The sequence below is a fragment of the Panthera leo genome, chromosome A1 (assembly GCF_018350215.1).
Source record: "Panthera leo isolate Ple1 chromosome A1, P.leo_Ple1_pat1.1, whole genome shotgun sequence".
NCBI classification, from domain to species: domain Eukaryota; kingdom Metazoa; phylum Chordata; class Mammalia; order Carnivora; family Felidae; genus Panthera; species Panthera leo.
The window spans coordinates 90,048,864-90,072,589 of record NC_056679.1 but is presented as its reverse complement, the minus strand read 5'-3'; the positions used below and the strand labels follow the sequence as shown (position 1 = coordinate 90,072,589).

The following is a 23,726-nucleotide window of genomic DNA, read 5'->3' as shown; positions in this document are numbered from 1 at the left end:
CAAAGCTGAGGTGACAAGGTAGGGAAGGGTCTAGTCCATGCTTTGAAGAGTGCACAGAATTTTGGTGGAGACCAAGGGAGATGAGAAGCGGGGGCATGTGGGGGGTGGGGGGGTATACACATGAGCATGACTGACAGCTGACCTAGCCTGCTAGCTGGAGAGGAATAGTTGAGGAAGACCTCTGGATAAGAGGAAGCCTGAGCCGAGGCTATAAGGCTAGCAAGAATGTGTTAGGCCAATGGTTTAGGCAGAAAGGGCACTGGGACCCAAAGATTCAGAAGTCAGGACCTGCATGCTGTGTTCAGGAAACCAAGGGTCACCTGGTCTTGTTGGCGATGGGGAAATATGGCCTTGAGGTGGATGGGTACTGCTGACCACAGTCCCATGGACTTGCTTCAAGTCACTGATACGCTTGTTTAGCCCAGTGTGGCTTTTTTTTTTTTTTTAATTAGTTGACAACATTTGAAAATTGGGAGCTTTCACTTGAAAAATCTCAACTGGCAGTTTCTCTTGGATAGTTAGAAGCTCTGACAACATGGGGTCTGCATTCCCAGAAGGTAGTGGTCAGCTGGAGCTGAGTGGCAGCTGCCCCTTTAGGGGAGGCCCTTACATCACCACATCCCCTACCACTCCCTATCACCCCACTCTGGCCATGACTTCACCATCCCTTACCTGCTGGCCCTTGAGGCATTGCAGGGTAGGGGCTCCATCTCTGGAGGTCAAGGGCAGCTGCTGAGGGGTGTTAAGAAAGGAAGTGAATGATGCGATTAGGTATTTATTTTGGAAGGATCACTAGAGCACATGAAGTTTCTAGGATGAGGGGCTTATATTCACAAGACCAGTTAGGGAGCTGTTGCAAAGGCCTGTGTAGGAGAAGGTGAGGCCTGGCCTGGGGCCAGGTGTAAGGAAAGAACTGATTTTAAAACTGCTTCAAGACTTGAGGGAAATGAAAATTAAAGTCACAGTGAGCTAGCACTACACACCCATTGTGATAAAAAAGACGGACAATATCAAGTGGTGATGACTGATGTGGAGCAGTCAGAACCCTCATCCACCGCTGGCGGAAAAACAAAATGGCTTGTCCACTTTGGAAGACAGTTTGGCAATTTCTGGTAACATTAAACATACACCTGTCGTATCACCCATCAATCCTATTCCTGGATATGGAACTGAGAAAAATAAAGACATGTCCACACAAAGAGCTGTACGTAAATGTTTATGGCAACTTTATTCAAAACCGTCAAAAACTAGAAGCAGCCTATGTCTGTAGATAATCCAGCAGATGGGTAAATAAACTGAGGTACATCCATACAGTGGGATATTACCTGGCACCAAAAAGGACTGACTGACAAACGCACAACATAGATAAATACAAAAACATCATGCTTGGCCTTTGGGTGGCTCAGTCAGTTAAGTGTCTGACTTCCACTCAGGTCATGACCTCACGGTTCGTGAGTTCAAGCCCTGCATCAGGCTCTCCGCTTTCACCACAGAGCCCACTTCAGATCCTCTGACCCCCTCTCTCTCTGTCCCTCTTCTGCTTTTGCTCTCTCTCAAAAATAAATAGACATTAAAAAAAAATCATGCTAAGTGAAAGAAGCTAAACAAGGCTACATCCTCTATGATTCTGTTTACAGGACATTCTGGAAAAAGCAAAATCAGATCAGTGGTTGCCAAAGTCAAGTGGAGGAAGTGGGGAATGATAACCAGGGGCCAGGAGGGAATATTTTGAGATGATGGGTATACTCTATTTTAATTATGGCGGTGGTCATATCACTATATGTTTATCAAATTTCAGAACTGAGCACCTAAAAGAAGGTGACTTTTCATGTATGTAATTTATACTAAAAAACTTGATGTAAGGAAAAGATGTCCATTTAAGAGACAGAATTGTCCTGGGGCGCCTGGGTGGCTCAGATGGTTAAGCATCCGACTTCGGCTTAGGTCATGATTTCACAGTTCATGAGTTCGAGCCCTGCATTGGGCTTCGTGCTGACAGCTCAGAGCCTGGAGCCTGCTTTGGATTCTGTGTCTCTCTTTCCCTCTGTGCCTCCCCTGCTCATGCTCTCTCTCTCTCTCTCTCTCAAAAATAAATAAACATTAAAAAAAAAGAGGCAGAATTGTCCATCCTAGAGGTAGGATGTAGGGATGAGTCAGGAGGAGGAGTCAGGGAGGTTCCTGACTTGATTTTTGGGGTGGGGACCTCTGGCCTTGGCCTGCTCACCCACCTGTGGAGAGGAAGGACTTATTGAATGTGCATCCCAGCTGCCCACCTGCTTTCTATCACCTCCCCCTTTCCTGTCACCTTTAACCTTGCAGCTCTGGCTATGTGCCCTCTGAGATGAAGGCCACTGGCCATTCCTTTTTCCTGAGACCTCACTGCTCCCTGCTCCTCCCTTCCCTGCCTTGCACTTGGTTCCTTGATGGCACAGCTGATACCACCCATCTGGCAGACACTGTCCACTTCCCTGCCCCACAGGGGAGAAGAGAACACAGGAGGGAAGGAAGAGCTCAAGCTCCACTCCCTGGCCTGAGGCTGGCCCAGGGGTCACAGTGCTGACAGATTTCCTTGGCTCCAATCTCATCATCCACTCTTGACTTGCCTTGACTGGGTTCCGACTGGGCTTTCCACTTTGTTGTGCTCTTGTGGGCAGGAGGTTGCTTCTCTGAGGCTCAGTTCCATGGGGAGTGGGCATGGGTGGTGACCCCCACCTGATGGGGCTGCTGTGAGGTCTCAGGGAGAGAAGTACCAAGCTCGGGGAATAGACTGCACACAGGGACAATGAGTGTCTTCGTGCTGGCCTCCTCTGCTTCCCCCTCCCCCGACCTTGACTGCTCTCCTCCCACTTCCCCATTCCCTCCCCACCTCCTCCCCACCCCTGACCAGGACCCGATGTGCCAGGGGATGCAAGCCAGGACTGTTCAGGTTGTGTGTTCAAGAAAGCCAAGCCGCACTGAACCCAATGGGGACAACTATTGGGAGGTTCCTGCATTGTTGCACCTGGGAGATCAATGGGTGGAGCCGGCCCTGGGACCACAGCCTAGGAACCTGGCCAGAGCCTTGGAAGCTATGGGCAAACACTTCATCACATTCCTTTCTCCTCTGGGTCAGCTTCCTCCTCCCCATATCAGCTGCTACTCTTCCACCACCCAAGGAGGGGCAGGCCCTCTGTGCCACATTAAGTTTGAAAATCCCCAGAAGAGGAGTCTGATGGGCTCCTCGGGCAGGGCTTGCATCTGTGGGCTGGGCGGTCAGACTCATGTGAAGACATGGCAGGAGAAAGGGCAGAAACAGCTGGGAAAGGCAGAAGCCAGGGGATAAGAAAGGGGGCGTAGGTGTCGTATAACTGAATGCTGAATAGACTAGATCTCGTCCCCTTTTTCCAGGCATCTCCCAGAGCACCAGCAGTCCCTTGACAGCAAGGGACTGGAAAACTCTTCTCAGAAGTCTGACCAGCCCTAAAACATAAAACAAACCCTCCAGATTGCCCAGAAGTCGATCTCGGCATCAACAAGCGCCACCATGTACTCAAGAAATTTCCCACCACCTTGAATCTGCCTGGACAGCCCAAGGTCATGTGGCAAAGTCAAAACAGAAACCAATGAAGATAACCAAACAAAACTATCTTGAAAGAAACAGAGACTATGTGAAAAAGGAAATTCTGAAAGGAATAATATATTGCCGGCTTCAGACAGAATGAAAAAGTATTGCATCCTTGAAGTCATCAAAAACATATTTAGCACACCTATATGTCCTTACTCTCTCAGCTGAGATGGCCTAGAACCAATGACACCGCAGCAGCCAAAGCACACCCAGAACCCAGGAACTGTTTTCTGATGCCATTCTCCAACAGAAGAAACCAGGGGTCCTAAATCAACATTAGCTGATTCTCAGGCTGGGGCAGGAGATGTACAAGATGAGTCTGGAGCATCTTGTGGTACAAGAAAGTAAGGAAGGGGCACCTGGGTGACTCAGTCGGTTGAGCATCCAACATCGGCTCAGGTCATGATCTCACAGTTTGTGGGTTTGAGCCCCGCATCAGGCTCTGTGCTGACAGCTTGCTCAGAGCCTGCAGCCGGCTTCAGATTCTGTGTCTCCTTCTCTCTCTCTGCCCCTCCCCGCTCATGCTCTGTCTCCTTCTGTCTCTCAAAACTAAATAATGTTAAAAAAAATTTTAAAAAAAAGAAAGTAAGGAAGTGCTTACAAAGTACACACACACACACACACACACACACACACACACACACAGAGGGGTATGTCGAAGGGACACAAGAGCCAACAGAAAGAGCTCCCAATGCTGGGACAATCTGAGCAATAAACGAAATAACAGTATTGTATTATAACCCAGCATAAAATACATATCCATGAGCCTATACTAATGGATATAAATGATTTAATAAATGAAAAAATAAATGGGGGAGAACAAACCTGTACTGAACCCCAAATAATTTATGTAAATAATCCCCTCTCAAGGAAGTGATGCATAACTTCTATCTATCATCTATCTATCTATCTTTATCAAGACAGCACAAGTGAGGAAGGGGCAGAGGGAGAGAGAGAATCCCAAGCAAGCTCCACACTGTCAGTGCAGAGCCTGACGCAGGGCTCGAACTTATGGACCGTGAGATGATGACCCCAGCTGAAATCAAGTGTCAGATGGTTAACTGACTGAGCCACCCGGGCACCACATCTCCCCACTGTTTTAAGTGTGGGGCGGGTATAATGACTTCCTTCCAAAGAGTTCAGTATGGAAAGGGAGAAAAATTAGAATACGTGACAAGCACTACCTGAGGTAGGTGACCAAACTGACATAACAGTGACAAGACATGTTGATAGCACGTGCCCCCTCTGCATTATGAAGTAATGAGAATGGCACTTTACTCCTGGGGCTTCCACCCTGAAACACATTACCCCAGTCTAACCATGCAAAAAGCATCAGACAAGCCCAATTGAGGAATATTCTCGAAAATACCCAACGACTGGTATTTGACAAAAATGTCAAGATCATACAAAAAAAAGGAAAATCTGAGAAACAGTCACAGCCAAGAGAAGCCTAAGGAGACGTGTCATGTGATGTCAGGAAAAGGGCAGCAGAAAAAGAACATTAGATAAAAACTAAGAAATATGAATAAAGTATGGGCTGTAGTTGATTTTAAAAATATGTATTAAAAGTATATATGTCCAAAGCAAAAGATAAATAAATAAAAGAACTTTTGGAAATTAAATTGTATTGGCAGAAATGAAAACTCTTAGTAGTAAACAGGTTGGGAGAATAAATTAAATCTCCTATTTAGTAAGAGCAAAAAAGATAAGATGCCCAATAAAAAACATAAGAAAGGAGAGGCTAGTCTAGTAGCTCCAACCTCTGAAATAAGAGAGGCCAGACACACAGAAAGAAATCCACCAAAAAGTAATTCAAGGAAAGTTCCCAGAATGGAGGGGCAGGAGGTACAAGCCTGAAGTCAACACTAAGTAGGAAGATACCCAAGACCCCTTGCTGTGATATTTCAGAACACAGGGGGAGACAAAGAAGGAAATAAAAAGGTCCCCTGTATCAGAGTGACTTTGAAGTTCTTAAACTGTGAACAAGATAACAGAGCATCACGTTTACAATTCTGACGAAAACATTTTTTTGGTGACCTAGAATTCTATGTGTAACTAAACCCCCAGTCACATGTGAGGAATAATGTCATTTATTTCTCAACGTCTCAAAAGTTTACTTCCCAGGCTCCTTTACTCAAGAAGGATGTATTCCACCAAAATGAAAAAAGGAAACTAAGAAGGAAGACATGAGATATGGGAAGCAAGAGGACAAGGGAATCCCTCGGAGGATGATGGAATGATCCCGGGACAGCAGCTCTGCTCCAGATGTGGAGGGCAGCTGAGCTGTCCTGCCTCAGTGTGACCTGAGAGGCAGACAGCTGGTCATCACGAAGACTCCCCCCACCACTTCCATTGGACCATTCTCCTAACCCAAGGACAGATCACCCAGGAGAGCTTGGCCCAGATTCTCACCAGGACTTGGCTTGTTGTGACCGTGTGCTGCTGAGGGTATCTCCCCTCATGCTCTGCTGAAGACACACATATCACTCCCGGAAGTTCTCAGCTTTTCCCTGAGAGCCAGAGGGCCATGGCGGGCTCGGAAGTGGAAAGTACAGGGCAGCCCATTCCTTCTGACCGTACTTCTGTTGGGTACCCGGTGCACACCTCAGCCTTGCCAGGCGCCCAGCTGTGGAGAGCCCTGTGTTTCCCCAGAGTCACTTGTGAGCTTGCTTGTCACTTCCCCAGAAGGGGCCTTGTTAGCTCCCAGTGAAGGGGAAGTCAGCCCCCGGACCCGGGAGAGTGCTCTCCTCACCTCACTCCTGGAGCTTCTGTCCAGCGGGGGCAGTGATGCCCTCTCCTTGCATAGCTCCTGTGTGCTTGCCTTCTGTTTTTGAGACTAGGTGGTATATGACTTGGGGAGAGATACACAGGTAGAACTATAATGAAAAGCAAGAGACTGATTTGTACAAAAGTCAGAATGGTCATTGCCTCTTGGGTGTAAAAATGAAATGCGTCTCTCTAGGTCTTGTCCAGATAAAAATGTTCTGGCTAGTTCATAAAGTCTCCTAACCCCTGAAATTGTAATGACCACAGTCTGGTTAAAAAGGCAGAAACCAACAGTAGTAGTATTTCCAGCAGGACTTATGCCCTGGTTAATCTGTGGGAAGGGCTGGTGGATGTGGGTTGGAGAATGCCGCTGTGGCTCCTGGGCTCCTGCCAGCTCTTCAGAAGCGGGATTCTGGGGGCGCCTGGGTGGCTTAGTCGGTTAAGCATTCAACTTCCCCTGAGGTCATGATCTCATGATTCGTGGGTTCGAGCCCCACGTCAGGCTCTGTACTGACAGCTCAGAGCCTGGAGCCTGCTTCAGATTCTGTTCTTCAGATTCTGTTCTACAGATTCTCCTTCTCTCTCTGCCCCTCCCCTGCTCTGCTCTGTCTCTGTCTCTCAAGAATAAACATTGAAAAAAAATTTTTTTAAAAAGCAGGATGCTGCTGTAGTTGCAGGAAGCCTCTGCTGGTGGCTCCCACTGTGGGGTAGGTGAGTTTTAGGCAATATTGCCATGGCGAGTGCTTTGGGGCTAAGGGCCATGGCAGGACCTCCTATCTGCTGAAGTCACACTTCTGTCTGCTTCTGCCAGGGGAGAAATAAACAACATGATTTCTCAAAAACAATATGACTTCTAAAGTATCTTCCAAATCTTCCATGATGCTTCTTACTGGTGGAATTTAACCTGGAAATGTAATTCCCAGGTTTCCAAGTCTTGTGATACAGGGGACAGCATAGAAGAGGATGGAAAAGTTAACGAGTAGCCCACAGATAATTCTGAACAAAGGTCTGATGCTATACTAGAGCTACTCAAACCGACCAGTGGTCATGAGGACATAGCGGTCATGAGGACAAGCCTCTGGGAGAGCCACTTTCATTGGGAGCCTAAAGTCAGACCCCACAAGCCTTCAGAACCCTATCTCTAGCTTCTGATCTTCCTGCCTGATTATATCAATAAAATCGGTGACCAAGATAGACTCATGGAAATAAAAAAGTATACATTAGAGAGTTTCACATGCCTGCATGATGCTTTCAGGTTCTGGGAAGCCATCTGAAACAGCATCACGTGGTCCAGCCCCTTCCAACAGCTCTTCAGTGGACTCAACGAAGAGTCTCAAACATCCTGCATTTTGTTTCATCGTGTAAAATAAACAGTCTTCATTTTCATACAAGAAGGACGCAGGTCACAAGTGTGGGCACAGAGCCACGGGCTACCAAGAAACAGGGCTTGGGGCGCCTGGGTGGCTGAGTCGTTTAAGTGTCTGACTTTGGCCCAGGTTGTGGTCTCATGGTTCGTGGGTTCGAGCCCTAAATCGGGCTCTGCACTGACAGTGCAGAGCCTGCTTGAGATTCTCTCTCTCTCCTCTCTCTCTGCCCCTCCCCCACTCATGCTTTCTCTTTTTCTCAAAATAAATAAACTTCAAAAGAAAGAAAGAAAGAAAGAAAGAAAGAAAGAAAGAAAGAAACGGGGCTCACTCCCACCAGACACTGCTGAGTTCCTGTTTTGAGAAACCCTCACAATCCAAGTACACAAAAAGAATGAGAATAACAAAAATCCAAATGCACAAGCCAAAAAAGAATTGTACTGTCTTTATTGTCTTAAAATTGCATAGTATCTTGATTGTGCACGCTTTTAAACAGAGGGCAAGATAGCCCACTTGAAAACTACTTTCTTGCACGGGATATTTCAAGCTGTTTTACTATAGGTAGAAGCAGGGACCAAAAATGCTGCCTGGGCTTAAAAAGAACCATGATCAAATTTAACAGAAGTTGGAGAGTCAGAGGGATTTATAGGAGAAGAATCTGTCAAAGGACATTGAGATTTTGAAAGGATTTACAGGAGGCACAGGGAAATGGTGGGAGGGCTTCCCTGACGTCAGGGGACTGGGATTCAGGGGCAGCCAAGAGAGGACAGGAGAGGAGAGAGGAGTGCAGGGAGGCAATGCCTTGTGCTCAAATCTGAGATGAATGCCCTCTGCCAGGAGGCTGGGGTGCATGGTCTGGGCATTACGTTGGCTACAGAAAGCCACATACTAGAAAAATAACTTAAAAGCTATACAATCATCATTATAAATATTTTGTCTTTCAAAACTAACTAGCGTTGGTTACAAAAAGGTTCACAGTTACTCTGAAGAGAGCTGTGTCTCTATTGCACAGTAGTGGAAAAGTCCGCTCTGATCCCCATGTGTAAACAATGATTCCCTTCTCCTCTGGCGACTTCAGGACACAGAGAAACAGTATCTGCTGTGAGCAAAGCACTTGGGTACAAGGCACGTGAAAGCTTGTCAAGTTCTACTGGGATCTACTTGGAACACACAGAACGCCTGCTGTTCTTCTCACTTGATGTCACCGGGACAGGCCTTGAACCACACTGCAGGTGGCAGTGGCCTTCTCGGGCTCTTGTTCTCTATTCCACTGTTACAGACTTGGCCAGATTTCTGGGGAAGTCGACCTGCAACGATACATAGAAAGGAGCTGCTCAGGACCCCACAGATCCCAGCAACATGCTGTATTACAAAGCCTATTATCGGGGTACTTGAAGATGAGGTGATGGGTGTTCCCGGTCACCTTTGACCATGAGCCCCTGGAGATCTGCATCTTGGAAGCGTTCCTTACTCCAGGAACTTCACTCAACTATAGAAGGTTTAGTTTGTTCAATATACATTTACTGTGCACCTGACGTGTGTCATGCTGTGTTAACCCTATTAAAAGGATATGATGCATGCTATTAAAACGCTAACTCAGCTTGTCCTGTTTACGTTTCTTGGAAGGAGACACACTAAATCCATGAGGCTCATTAGTTCAGGGTGGAGGCTGGAAGGAAAATGTGACGGGAGATGGTTGATATGGTAGGCTTCAACTTTATCTGCAGTGTCTTATATTGCTTAGTTATTTTAATTTTAATTTTTTTAATGTTTATTTCATTTTGAGAGACAGAGAGAGAGACAGAGAGAGACAGAGAGACAGAGAGAGAGAAAGAACACGAGTGAGGGAGGGGCAGAAAGAAAGGGAGACACAGAATCCGAAGCAGGCTCCAGGCTCTGAGCTGTCAGCACAGAGCCTGACGCGGGGCTCAAACCCATGAGCCGTGAGATCATGACCTGAGCCGAAGTGGGATGCTTAACCGACTGAGCCACCCAGGCACCCCTTATTTGGCTCTTGTTTTTAAAAGAGAAACAAATAGGACAAAATGTTAGCCGTGGCAGTTCTGGATTTGTATACCACCAGGTACTTGTTACATTGTTTTCTGTAAGGTTATGTATCTTCAAAAGCTTCTCAAAATACAATTGTAATAAAACTTCTATTTCTATATGCAGTGAATTGTAGGTTCTTCCATACTTGTTGGTGGTTCTTTTCTGGAACATAAATTGATGATATATGTTTGGAGTCTCAAGGGGCACCTGGGTGGCTCAGTCGGTTAAGCATCTGACTTCGGCTCAGGTCATGATCTCATGGTCTGTGAGTTCGAGCCCTGCGTTGGGCTCTGTGCTGACAGCTCAGAGCCTGGAGCCTGCTTCAGATTCTATGTCTCCCTTTCTCTCTCTGCCCCTCCCTGGATTGCACTCTCTCTTTCTCTCTTTCAAAAAGAAACATTAAAAAAAAAATTTAAAAAAGGAGTCTCAAAATGTTGAATCATTTGCTAGACTGAGGAGATATCTTAAATGTGGGAGGAAGATGTACATGCAAAGATGTTCACTGCAATTGTGATTTATGCAGATATTCTCCCAAATCAGCAACAGTTTAAATAATAGAAGACCGGCTAAGTCATTGTTATAATCCATGTTGTAAGACTATGTTGGGATATTGTGCAATGATTAAATGTTGCTTACATGAAACTCAAGATGTAAGAAAATACTTGTAAATACACTCAAAAGGAAAGTGTAAAATGTCATCCTTGATATACTGTCAAAAATGTTAAAAAATCCACATGCACAAGGAAAAGACTGGAATAAATGATTAAATTTGCTAATTAACATTGCCTCTCTGAGTGATGAGTTTAATGATATGGTCTTCGTAATCTTGCAGTCCCAAATTGTTTCCAAGGGATAGAAGTTACTTTAAAAACAGAGTTGTTTTAAATGAAATTACCTTTCCTATGAATATTTACACCAAATAAGCATTTAAGAACAAAATCAGGAGCGCCTGGGTGGCTCAGGTGGTTAAGGGTCTGACTGTTGATTTTGGCTCAGGTCAGGATCTCACAGCCCCATGTCGGGCTTTGCGGAGCCGGCTTGGGATCCCCTGTCCCTCTCTCAAAATAAGTAAATAAACTTAAAAAAAAAAAAGAACAAAGTCAGACTCTGGGGTTATGCTTTTCCCCTCTGGGGGATTCGGTGCGATTTTAGACATACGTCATATCCTCGGAGAACAGCCAGGTGGAAGGACAGGAGCTGCAGCGGAATCACACTCAGGATACCCTGGAGGCAGTCCACTGTGTGGGGCAGCTCGATCGTTTTATACGCAAACTTGGAACTCTCAGTGTCGTCCCTGGAGCACAGTATGATCGGCCGACCCTAGAGCGGGAAAATAGGATCACAATGTGCAGGTGGTCTCTGAAAGCAGCAACCCCCCTCACATACCAGCAGTTTCTGAGGTCAATGTTATTGAGGGGATAACAGTCCTCTTTTGCTTTCGTGGAATTATGTGTGAGGTGATGTGCACGACCAGTGTGAGGGGCAAGGTGTTTGATGCTGTTTGGTGAGTTCCTCTCCCTTCCGTGGTAGGATGACTGCCATTCTGAGCCATTCATCCAGCACCCATTTGTTGAGTGGCTTCAATGTGCCTTGCCAAGGGCAGGGCATGCCCACTCCTCACTCTGAGGGGGCTCATAGCTGAGTGGTAGAAAATAAAAATGTAAACAAGCCACCCAATGACTAACGATGAATTCCAGATGAATGCCAGAAAGGCAATAAAACATGGTAATGTGATTGGGAGACGCTGGTGAGGTCTGGGAAGCCCTCTCTTAAAAGGGGATGTTTGGACTAAGACGTGAATAACCACAGGCCAATTCTCTGAATGTGGTGGAAAGCACATTCAGGTCAGAGGGAATAGCCAGAGCAGAGGTTCAGAGGCAGAAATCAGCTGGGCTCCTTCAGCTTGGGACACAGAAGGAAGGGGCCACATAATACCGGCTTGTGGTCACTCTTGTTTTATGGGAAGCCACCGGGAGGTTTTAAGCAAGGCAGTGAAGTGATTTGTGTTTTATACCTTCTCTCTGGCCACTGTGCCGAGCCAGGCATGGCGGCCACTGGCTCAAGGGCATTGTTGGACTTCACCTCCCTATAACTTCATGAGCCCTCCCAGGATGGATCTGTGGGGGCTTTGCACTCCCATCTCAGGGCAGCTCCACGCCTGGAATCTGGGGCAGCTCGGGGCAGTCTGGGTCACAAGGTCTCACTGAAGAGCCATTGTGCACGTGGCCACAGGCTGGCCAGTCATTTCTGAATGTGTGTGCCCCTCAGGAGGGGGGGCCTAGGAGAGAGCACGTGATCGCACCTGCTCAGTGGTAGGGCTGCTCATAACCAGTGCTGGCCGACAGTGGGTGAGGTGGGCTTGTGTGGGAGAGGACAGGAGAGAAGGGGACCCTGGCCCAGCTGAGAGCTCTCACCTGGCGGGCTGTGACCTGCTGCAGGGCATTCTGGCATTTGGCAAAGCAAGGGTCCTTCATGATGACCATGATGACGGGCATCTGCTTGTCAATCAGTGCCAAGGGTCCGTGCTTCAGCTCCCCCGCCAGGATGCCTTCTGAGTGCATGTAGGTTATCTCTTTAATTTTCTAGGGAAACACAAGGCGGGGTCAGTGTGACACTGGACAGACAGCGGGCTGGAGGAGATCAGTCAGAGAGGGAGGAAGGGGAGCTGTGGGAGGGATGAATCCAGAAGGCAGGGAGCTGAGGGCTGCAAGGTGGATGAATGCATTAGGTGGTCAACAGCACTGAGGGCTGCTGGCAATGCCAGGCCCAAGGGAGAGGGCTGGCTGCTGTCCAGAGCACGCACAAGGCCCAGCACGCAGCCTGTGTCCCCCAGACCAGCCCCCCAGCACAGCCACCACCCTTGGATAGACAAGTCAATGTCGATCTGGCTCTCCCTTCTGCTGTGTGACTAACCCGTGGCCTCCCCACATTTATAAATTGTAATGATGGCACTGTATTCTATCTAGAAATACCTTTCTTCAATTATCCGATAGATCATCCCCCCGAATCTAGACCATTAATAACTTCCAAAGGGATGCTCCAATTTACTTATGAGGCAAAATAACACGCATCAGGACGTTACTACAACTTCCCCCTATGTTCAGGAGATCCATTTCTATTCAGTTCCCATTAACCCTACGTCACTGAACTGGTGAGTGTCTAGTAAAATATTTCTCAGCTCCCCTAGAACTATTTATTTGGGGGGGGGGGCAGGACACTGTCAGGAGTGTGGGTGACTCCGCCCCGAATGCCACAGACAGCTGGAGTGCTGGCCCCCAGGAGACCACAGAGGGACCATTGATGTGTGCCAGGAGCAGCGTCAAAGCTTCTTTCTTTCCCCCCAGGACTGACTGGGAGCTGCAGTTGAATACGCATCTTTCAGCAGTGCGCTGGGGACACTGCAGATGAGCCCCCCCCCGGCCCCCTGCACCAGGCGGCAGAGGCATGGGGGGAGTTGAAAGTGTACTCCACCCAGCCCCCTGCAGCGACCTGCTCCCTACTAAGAGGAGGGGAGCCAAGCTGGGTCAGGAAGGATGCCCTTGCCCGGGGAACCAATGGCTGCCTCACCTGTGACCCTGTCTCCCGTTTTCTTTGGTTGGGCAGTCCCATCCACAAGCAGCAAGCAGACAGTGAGTGTAGGCTCAGCCCCCTGGACAGCACTGTCTCACCCTCTCTGTGGTCCTGGAACCTGCCCCTTACCCAGCTCTCTTACTCAGGTTTGGCTCTTTACTGCCGCAGTGGGACAAAACAGCCAGTTAAAAGTTTAACAAAAGCAGGGCCTTCAGAGCTCACGCCTTCAGGATCTCTGCATCCCCTTGGAAGTTTGAGGGGTAACAGGGAAACTCCACAGAGAGCCTGCCCCGCAATTCTCATCGGCCTGAATCCTCCCGCACAGTCTGCTTGTGGTCGTGGAAATAACCCAAGGCCACATGGACCTGAGTTTGAATCTCAGACCAATCACTCCCTCCTGAGCAAGATGAACCTTTGGGGGTCCAGTTCCCTCCTAGGTGAAATGTGGACAATAACTGCCAGCCTCTCAGAAGACGCTCATGAGGAACGAATGGACCATCCCAGATGGAGCCTGGTGCAGGTTGACACCTCAGGGGCTCACCCAAGGGTGCCCTGCCCCTTTCTCCTCAGGAGATTGGCAGCGTCCACCTCAGGATCCCCAGGGCCCGAACAGGTCATGAGCTGGTGCTTGATGCAGCCTCACACAGGTGGCAGCAAGTCCCCAAGCGCTCCCCTCCCCTAGCCCAGCGCCCTCCCCCCTTCCCGCTGGTGTCTCGGGGTGTCTCCCATGTCTGCCCTCATGCCCAGGCTGGTGGAGGTGGGGGGTGGGCAAAGGAGGCTCACCAGGGCTCCTTCCAGGCATGTGGCATAGTTATAGCCCCGTCCCATGACCAGGAGTGACCTCTGGGTGTAGAGCTCCAGGGCCAGGTCATGAATCTTCTCGTCCAGCGACAGCACTTCCTTAATCAGCCCTAAGCCGCAAACACAGTGAGGGGTTGTGAGTCACACAGATTTTACAGCAAGATTCACAAAGAAAAATCATGGTGTATAAGACATAGTTTTGGAATTCACACCACTTAATACACTTGGCTTCCTTGCCTTGGTTTAAAAAGGATTTTAAATGTAAGAGCACCTGGGTGGCTCAGTCGGTTAAGCATCTGACTTCAGCTCAGGTCATGATCTCACAGTTCGTGGGTTCAAGCCCCATGTTGGGCTCTGTGTTGATGAGCCTGGAGCCTGCTTAGGATTCTGTGTCTCCCTCTCTCTCTGCTTCTCCCCCACTCTGTCTCCCTCTCTCTCTTTCTCTCAAAAATAAACATTAAAAAAAGTTAAATGTAGATTGTGGGCAGTAACTTGCAGGATTTGCCTGGGTTTTGTTGGATGGCAATTCATATTTATGTTCATACTTTCTTGAGCATGTAAGATAAGCAGTGAGGTGTTATTTCTAGCTCCATTTTACAGGTAAGGCAACTGAGGCTCAGAGAGGCTAAGTCACCAGGTGGAAAGCCACAGAGCTGACACTCCAAATTAATGCCCCCCCCCCCCAATCCAGGCCACATGCTAAATCTAGAGACAATGCCCAGTGTAAGATGGACCAGTGTTTCCCAGACTTTTTGTTCTCAGGACTTCTTTACACTTAAAAATTACTGTGAATCCTTAAGAGCCATTATTTTTGTTGGTTGTGTCTCTCAATGTTTACCAGATTAGAAACTGAGAAAAGTAAAGATATTTGTATCCATTCATTTAAAAGTAACAATAAACCTATTATACATTTTTAAAAATTAGTGAGAATAGTAGTTTTAAATTTTTGGAGATTTTTTAAATGTCTGACTTTTTAACAAAGACAGATTCTCATATCTGTTTCCTCATTCAAACTCTCATGATACATTTTTTTTTTGGTTGAAGTATAGGAAGAAAATCCAGCCTCACAGAGATTTGTAGTTGGAGAAGGGAGGAGTATTTAAATAACTTTTTCAAAAAATTGTGAATGTTCTTCTCTGATATTACATGAAACTCAAGAAATGGTCATTTCTTTTTTTTTTTTAATTAGTTAATTAAGTAATCTCTGCAGGCTTAAACACATGACCCCGAGATCAAGAGTCACATACTCTAGTGACTGAATCAGCCAGTCTGGAGAAACAGTAATTTCTTAAAAGAGTAGTTGCAAATGTAGAATTTGAAATCATCTCAATAAGCTTTTCCTACCTTGTTACATTAAAACTTTTATTTTTTTTAAGTTTATTTACTGTGAGAGAGAGGAGAGACAGACAGAATCCCAAGCAGGCTCCACACTGTCAGTGTGGAGCCCGAAATGGGGCTTGAACTCACCAACTGTGAGATCATGACCTGAGCCAAGATCAAGAGTCTGACACTTAACCGACCGAGCCACCCAGGCACCCCTATTGCATCTATTTAATTTTTTTTAATGTTTTATTTTTGAGAGAGAGAGAGAGACAGAGCATGACTGGGGAGGGACAAGCAGAGAGGGAGACACAGAATCAGAAGCAGGCTCCAGGCTCTGAGCCATCAGCACAGAGCCCAACATAGGGCTTGAATTCACAAACCACAAGATCACGACCTGAGCCGAAGTCAGATGCTTAACCGGCTGAGCCACCCGGTGCCCCAATCTTGCATCTATTTAACGTTTTTTTTTTTTTTTTTTAATTTTTTTATTTTTGAGACAGAGAGAGACAGAGCATGAATGGGGGAGGGGCAGAGAGAGAGAGGGAGACACAGAATCGGAAGCAGGCTCCAGGCTCTGAGCCATCAGCACAGAGCCTGATGCGGGGCTCGAACTCACGGACCGTGAGATCGTGACCTGAGCTGAAGTCGGCTGCTTAACCGACTGAGCCACCCAGGCGCCCCTCTTGCATCTATTTAAATGGATGTTTTACATGGTGTATAATTTTGTCACATCATGCATTGACCATCTGGAAAACATAGGTTGACTGAGTTATGCAAATCTTCTAAAAATGGACACACTTCATCATAAAATATTTTTTAGAAATCACATATGCTAAAGTCACCGTGGCTTCATCAGAGTTGTGTTTAAGTGTGGGAAGTGGTCGAGCTCATGCTGGCAGCTACAAGTTTTCCCAAATCCTAAATTTCACTGAAGAGCTTGAAGTTTATCACTGGCAACAAATACTGTCAGTTTTTCTTCTTTAGAGTGGCGGGCTAACTTTGTTCATTTTTGAGAAAACATCTGCCAAGTACTCTAATCAGCTTGTTACTCAAACAATCCCAGGATGCTTTTCTTGGAAACAGAATACTAAAGAGTGTTGCGATTTACTAAGACTAATGCATTTTACTGCCTCGTGAAGAAGTCCTTGAGTGAAGTGGGGTGTGTGGAGGCATGTGCTAAGGTGCCAGCGGTAGCCACCGCTGCCTTTGCAAATGTCCACACGGCAAAAAAGGCAAACACATCTTATTTGTTATAAATAGTGTGTTTACTGTGAAAATAGTAATAGGACCTGCAGACCACATCTTGAGAACGGCTGACTTAGACATCAGGATAGAGTCCTGTTTTCGCACTGTTGGTACCTGGCTGAAGGTGAAGACCAGTTTTTTGTCAGTAAATTTTCAGCATGTTGTGTGGGCCAGATTCAGATCTCTAGGCTTTGTATGATTAGATGGTGGCTTTCCCTCACTGCCTTCTCTGGGGTTTGCCCCTGGCTCCCAGGATGGACCCAGTGCCTACCCCATCTCTGGAAGGGGCTGTCCCACAGCCTTGTGACCATCCTGCCCCCGGCATTTCATGTCAGCCAAGGGGTGAGGTCTGTTTCATTTTGCAATCTCAGGGCTGCACAAAGAAAACCCAATAGGTCTCTCTCCTTCCCTGGAGAGCAAGTGTCTGAAGGAAAGGAGCTGTTATCTCCTTGGCCCTCAGGATGGCACACAGGACAGGGCACACCAGTAGGCGAATGATGGAAACCATTATCCCCCCCCAAAAGCTTGAGATTCAGTGTGATAAACACTGCATCTCACCGACTACAATAGATGGGAGGGACCCAGCCAAAGAGGGAAGTTTGGGGAGACTGAAGGAGCACTCCGGTTCAGGAAAAGGCTCAGGGCCATCTGCTCCTTCTCAGATATTTCCTGAGCACCTACTCCATGCCTGCCCTGGCTGGATATCAGCAGTGATCCTGACAGTTAGGGTTATATGCTCACTGGGCTGACATACTCATTGGGAGACAAGCCAGCACACTGGAGGACAGGTAATTTCATACCATGGCACACGCTATAAAGAAAAGAAATGGGCTAACATTTCACAGCTGGGGTGGGGGTTAGTTAGGATAGCAAGGAAGGGTTCCAGGAGGTGACATCTGAACTGAGACTTGAATAATGAGAAGCCATCAGTTGTATGGAGAGCTGGAGGAAGAGGGCTCCTATAAAGGAAAGGGTCAGTGCAAACATCCTGTGGTAGACAGCTTGGTATTGCTGAGGATCAGAAGGTCAATGAAGGAGCCCAGGGAGGGGAAGGAGAGTGGGATGAGGTCAGAGGTGGCAGGGGTCCAGTGTGCAGTGTTCAAGGACCCGGTGAGGAGTGAGGACTTTAATCTTGGCCCAGTGGGAGCTTCTGGAGGCATTTAGTGGTGAGTAGGAAGTTTTGAAGAGGAAGAAGTGATTAACAGCATTGTTTATGGGAAAGAGTCAAAAGAGAAAGCAACTAAGGACAGTCTACTGGATTTCAAAATAAGGAAAGTTTCATTCTGAAACATACCAGGTAAAGACTGTAAACCATGGATAATCTCTCGCCTTCTGTTTTGCAGTGAAATGCGGTCTTCCGACATCATCAAACCAAACATCACCAGGGAGATGAACTGACTGGTATAAGCCTGTGGATAAAACGGTGACTCTGGCAGAGCAGGGGCGAATGTGCGCATGTGAACCACGCAGGAGGAGACAGATTGTTGGGAGCGCCCCCTCCCCAACCCGCAGCCTCCTGTCCACCCATCTGGCCGAAGCCCTCCCTCAGGACACATGCATGAGGTGACTACCTTGGTGCTGGCCACGCCGATCTCTGGTCCTGCATTGATGTGGACACCGCAGTCGGTCTCTCGGGAGATGGAACTGCCCACGGTGTTGGTGACGCCCACGGTCAGGGCCCCACGGTCCTTACAGTAGCGCAATGCCAGGAGGGTATCTGCGGTCTCACCTGCCACACGGGCCCCACCTTTCAGCCATGTGTTCTCAGGAGCGTGGCTCTGCCAGCTCGAACCCCCTGTCCCCCAACTCATTTACTCTTTTATGCAGAAATCAGAGCCCACAGGCAGCCGGCGTGTGCTCAGAAAGGAAAATGCACTCTCAACCATGTTTCCGGTGGATTCTTGGATTCAAGGTTCGGCTGCTATTTATGTGGGAAGCACTTTCTCATCCGCTATGTCATGGAACTCTCCTGGCAACCCCATGGGGCCATTGACCCCATTCTCCCCGTGAGGATGAGATCCCCAGAGATGGAAGAAACCAAAGCCTTGCTCCTTCAGGGCCACGCAGCTGTGGGCGACAGACTGGTGCCAACCCAGGTGAGCCAGGTGCCCAGCATCCTTTCTAGGACTTTAAGCTGCCTTCTTCAGAATGTGCTGAGATTTAACATTTAAAAAGCAAGAATGTGAGGCGCTTGGCTGGCTGAGTCAGTTGAACGGTTGAGCATCCAACTTCAGCTCAGGTCATGATCTCATGGTTCATGATCTCATGGTTTGTGAGTTCAAGCCTTGCATGAGGCTTGCTGCTATCAGCACAGAGCCCACTTCAGACTCTCTGCCTCTCTCTCTCTGTCCCTCCCCTGCTTGTGCTTGCTCTCTCTCAAAAATGAATAAATATTTAAAATAAATAAATAAATACAAATAAAAAGCAAGAATGCAAGGCGCCTGGCTGGCTCAGTCAGAAGAGCATGTGACTCTTGGTCTCGGGGTGATGAGTTCCAGCCCCACACTGGGTATAGAGATTAAGTAAATAAATAAAATTGAAAAAAAGCAAGAATGCCACTAAATGCCATTTCTCCAATAGATCTAACATTGCTTTAAAGCAAAACACTTCTGCAGCCTGCCAGTGGGAACTCAAAATTATTTTTATAACTAAGCTACTTAAATAGATTCACAAATAAGCCAGCACAAGCACCCTGTATTTGTAAGCCTTGAAACCTCGAACTAAATTAAATACGGTCCGATCATAAAATTAAACCCATCAAGGGGTTCCTGGGTGGCTCAGTTGGTTAAGCGTCTGACTCTTCATTTCAGCTCAGGTCATGATCTCATTGGTTCATGGGCTCGAGCCCCATTTCGGGGTCTGCGCCTGTTGGGATTCTCCCTCTCTCCCTCTCTCTCTGCCCCTCCCCCACTTGTGCATGCATGGGCTCCCTCTCTCTCAAAATAAATAAACAAACAAACAAACAAAATGAAGTCACACAGCAGCACATGGCTACAGGTTGTCAGCCGGAGGGTGAGTGTGTCTGTATTCGTTTTTCTTAGTTTGTCATGGAAATGGAAATGGGTCTTCAAAATTCAAACCGGAAGCAATATTCGAAGTCCCAGTGGATATTAGAGCATTGCTGTTAATGTTTTAATTGTGATAATGACATAATGGTTATGTTTTTTTTTTTTTTTTTCTTTTACCATTTAGAGATCCATTCTGAAGTATTTGTGGAGCAACATGATGTCTGGGAATGACTTCAAAATAACCCAGGGGAGGGGACAGGTTAATGTGGATCTGGATGACACAAACTCTGCTCAGCTGATCGTTGCTGAGAATAGGCAGTTCCTTATGTAAATCTCTCTACTTTTACAGAGATTTGGAATTTTCCATAATTAAAATGTTTTAAAAATCCTTCTGGAGGTCATAGAAAGTCCAAGCATGTGGCCATGAATCACCTCCCTGACTCTCTGCCCAGCCTGACTGGAGCAGGTGCCCACGTTTAGAGTTAGGATGGCACCCAGGCAGGGTTTACTGAGGGTGTGCTGGGCCTACACCTGAGCAATGTCTCTCAATGCATCCCCTGCTGGACAGCATGGGAACTGCAAAGCATCCACATAGTTCTTGAAGTGACACTCAACCAGCAGAATTTTGAAGAACTTTCTCTCTTTGAAATAAACCTAGCACCTATGTATAAGCACTTTGGTGAGTGGTCCCTTAAGTTCTGGACTTGGAATGGCAGGAGGAGGGAGAATTCTTGGTCGCATGGCTCCCCCCTAAAATGAGACAGTGACTGATGGTTCTGAGGGTCAACTGAGAAGAGAGTTTGGCACATGCTCAGTGTGCAGAGAACTCTACTGGATGAAGGAGGGAAGGAGATACATGGTGTGTTACCAAGAGGACAGAGCCCTGAGATGAACTCACGTGAACCCGTATTCCTTACCTGACTGGCTTATGAAAAAGCAAACGTCATCCCTGAACACAGGTGTGTTCCTGTCCAGAAAATCACTGGCGAGTTCAACCATCACAGGGAGCTCAGTCAGTTCCTCCAAAACTTGCCGTGTCTGAAGCCAACAAGAATGGGGACCAAAGTCAGTCACAGACACTACAGAGACACAGGCAGCTGGGCTTCTGGGGACAGTTTTATGAAGTGGCACCTCTGGGTCCTGGTGGTGAAGGGAATTTCAGACATGCACAGGCCACACTGCAGGAGAAAGGCTCTCATGTTGGCTTGTGGGCACCAAATTTGGGAGGTCAAACACATGATGGCATTTAAGGCACATCTTGTCCTGGGCTGCTGCTCCCTCCCCAGCGCTATCGAGGGCCCAGCGCCTTGGACTTACAGCCACTGCGGCGTGGTAACTGGTTCCACAGCCAATCACGATGAGCCGTCGGCATCGTCGAATCTCCTTCAGGTGATCCTTCAAGCCGCCCAGGAGCACTGTGGGGCACATGCAGGGGGCATTAGTGCTAACCCCACACGGGGACGCGCCTCGACCTAGGGCATGGATGGGGGATTACCTGTGTTGGTCTCAAAATTCACCCGACCTCTCATAGTATTGAAAACTGATTCTGGCTGTTCGAAGATCTCCTTCTGCATAAATGCACTGAAATTACCTGGTCAAATAAACACCAAAAAAGCAGGTCAATTTTAATTCAGTTGTTTTACCACTGCTTAACTTCCAATCAAGATGGAAAGCTGATATGCAGTTTAGTGTCAGTGACACATGGGAAGGCCACTGCACATTACCAAGGGCGTCCCAGGGGCCGTCCCACCTGATTCTCCCGGTAACAAGTGAGAGGCAAACAGGTCAGATAAGATTACTATCTCCAGTGTGCGTATCAGACCCTGCAGCTTGAAGGAGCAAAAGAAGTAAGCAACAAATATGTGGCTGGTCTTTCTGGGGCAATACTCCTCTCAGCAGGGGCAGAGGAAAGGAAAATGCTTCACTTCCAAAAACCAACCTACTTAGGGAAGTACAAAAGAAGTAAGCCCTGAGAAATAGGCAATTTTATTTTATTTTTTTAATTTTTTTAAACATTTATTTTTGAGAGAGAGACAGAGTGTGAGAGGGGGAGGGGCAGAGAGAGAGGGAGCCACAGAATCTGACGCAGGTTCTAGGCTCCAAGCTGTCAGCACAGAACCTGAAGTGGGGCTCGAACCCACAAACTGCGAGACCATGACCTGAGCCGAAGTCGGATGCTTCACCGACTGAACAACCCAGGTGCCCTGGCAATCTTCTTTTCAACAGATGCCCTCCGAGCTTCTGTATTAAATAAAAACCTTTTCAGCCAACACATGCATTTCCAGGGCTCTGATTTGAATGGAACTGGATGACATCAAAGGGATGATCTGGCCGCAACGGGTTAAGGCCCCTGACAGGTGTTGTGCCTCAAGCTTTGGAAGTATTCACAGACAGGGTGGGAATGTTCCAAACACTGCAGTGTTTCCTGTCTGCCACCTTTAGCTGGGGACTTGATAGAGGGTGCCATAAAGCAAACAAGACAAGTGAGGAGGGTCAGGGAAGAGCTCTCTGACTGGGCGATGATCAAGGTAGAATGACCAAAAGTAGTCAGTCAAGTACAATGACCCTCAGGTGAGTAAGCACTTGGCCTGCCTAAGTAACAGTGAGGTGGTTGGAGAGGGGGCAGGGCATAGTGGGAAAAGGGTAGAGTGAGGTGGGGCCAGGTTGGGCATGGGGTATTGTGGGCTGTGGCAGGAAGTGTGGATTTTATTCTCAGAACAGTGGGTGGCCATTGGAGGGCTTTAAGCAGCTGGATAAAAAGGTCTGATTCACATTCCTAAATGTTTACCCAGGCTGCCCTGTGGAGAAGGGGGTGTAGGGAGACAGGCTCTCCTCGCAAGGAGGAAATAGTCCACAGACCCCTGTTATTGCAGGCCTCTGACCCAGAGAAGAAATGTCTGGGTAGAAGAATGTGTCCCAGAGAGTTAGTAAAGGGAGGCAGTTGATGGACTGGTCAGATCAAGCAGGGAGACCTAGTGCCTTTATATAGTCAGGAACTCCTGCTGGGGGAGCAGGACAAGGCTCCCCGCATCCCCTGGGCTGGGCAAGCCACAGAGCACCTGCAACGCCACCCTAATGGCCATGGCAGGTAGGAGGGCTGTGGCACCTATTCGGGGTAGGACAGAGAGTCTCAGGAGCTCCCCCATCGAGCACCTGCCCCCCCCCCAAGGCCGCTGCACACGGACCCTCAGAGGACACCTGCCTTTCATGATTTGCTGCAGTTCCATCTGCAAGGTCTGGATGGCTCGAGATGGGTCATCACTAGCTGAACGCTTGACCCGGTGAATAGAGAGCTTCCCATCAGCCACTGCGGCGATGTCGTCATCCTCGAGGAAGATGACTCGGTTGGTGTGTTCTATGATAGCACTGGAGCAAGGGAAACACGGGCATCACAGACGGGGCCTGCACGTGCTTGACAGCTACAAGGCAGTCACTCACTTGCCTCCCCAGTATGGGTCCCCATCAGTAGCATCAGATGGCATTTTAGGAGGGACAGGGACACTACACTATACACATCAATTCACACCTTCCTCCTTCCCCCCAGAATTGTTTTGAATCCAGTCTCAGACATCACAGCATTTCATCTGTAAACATTTTACCTTCTATCTCTAAAAGAGAAGGAAAAATTTTAAACCCACAATACCATTATCACATCTAAAATTAGTAGTTATTCTTTCATATCATCAAATATCCAGTATGTTCAGATTTCCCCAGTAATCTCACAGATGGCCTTTTATGACCGCTTTCTTCAAATCATAATCCAGACAGTGTCACCTTTGGAGAATGCTTGGGAACCAACACATTACTCTAAATCGGAACAGGAAAGAATGAAACATTTATCTTGCTTTTTAAACTGATCTGATCTTTCAGAATAACCACATTGTTCATGAAGGCAAATTTATGGATGGACTACAGCTAATAAATAAGGAATGACAGCATCAGAATAGTCAATTTATGGACTCCTAATTACTAATAGTTCTAAGTAAGGACCATGAA

The 23,726-nt window shown here is 47.6% G+C and overlaps 1 protein-coding gene across 2 annotated transcripts in view; it reads right to left on the bottom strand.

Annotated features, from left to right (window-relative positions):
• Positions 1-8,164: 8,164 nt before the first annotated feature.
• Positions 8,165-23,726, bottom strand: part of GFPT2 (glutamine-fructose-6-phosphate transaminase 2) — a 47,752-nt gene continuing 32,190 nt past the window's right edge. For both annotated transcript variants that reach the window (XM_042932367.1, XM_042932376.1), the window contains exons 10-19: positions 22,933-23,096; positions 21,226-21,321; positions 21,048-21,145; positions 20,648-20,768; positions 18,294-18,451; positions 18,017-18,131; positions 14,137-14,264; positions 12,198-12,365; positions 10,942-11,103; positions 8,165-9,041 (exon numbers count right to left, since the gene is read on the bottom strand). In XM_042932367.1, the coding sequence (XP_042788301.1) occupies positions 8,997-9,041; positions 10,942-11,103; positions 12,198-12,365; positions 14,137-14,264; positions 18,017-18,131; positions 18,294-18,451; positions 20,648-20,768; positions 21,048-21,145; positions 21,226-21,321; positions 22,933-23,096 (1,255 nt within the window). In that variant the 3' untranslated portion in view covers positions 8,165-8,996. The remainder of the gene's footprint in view (positions 9,042-10,941; positions 11,104-12,197; positions 12,366-14,136; positions 14,265-18,016; positions 18,132-18,293; positions 18,452-20,647; positions 20,769-21,047; positions 21,146-21,225; positions 21,322-22,932; positions 23,097-23,726) is intronic.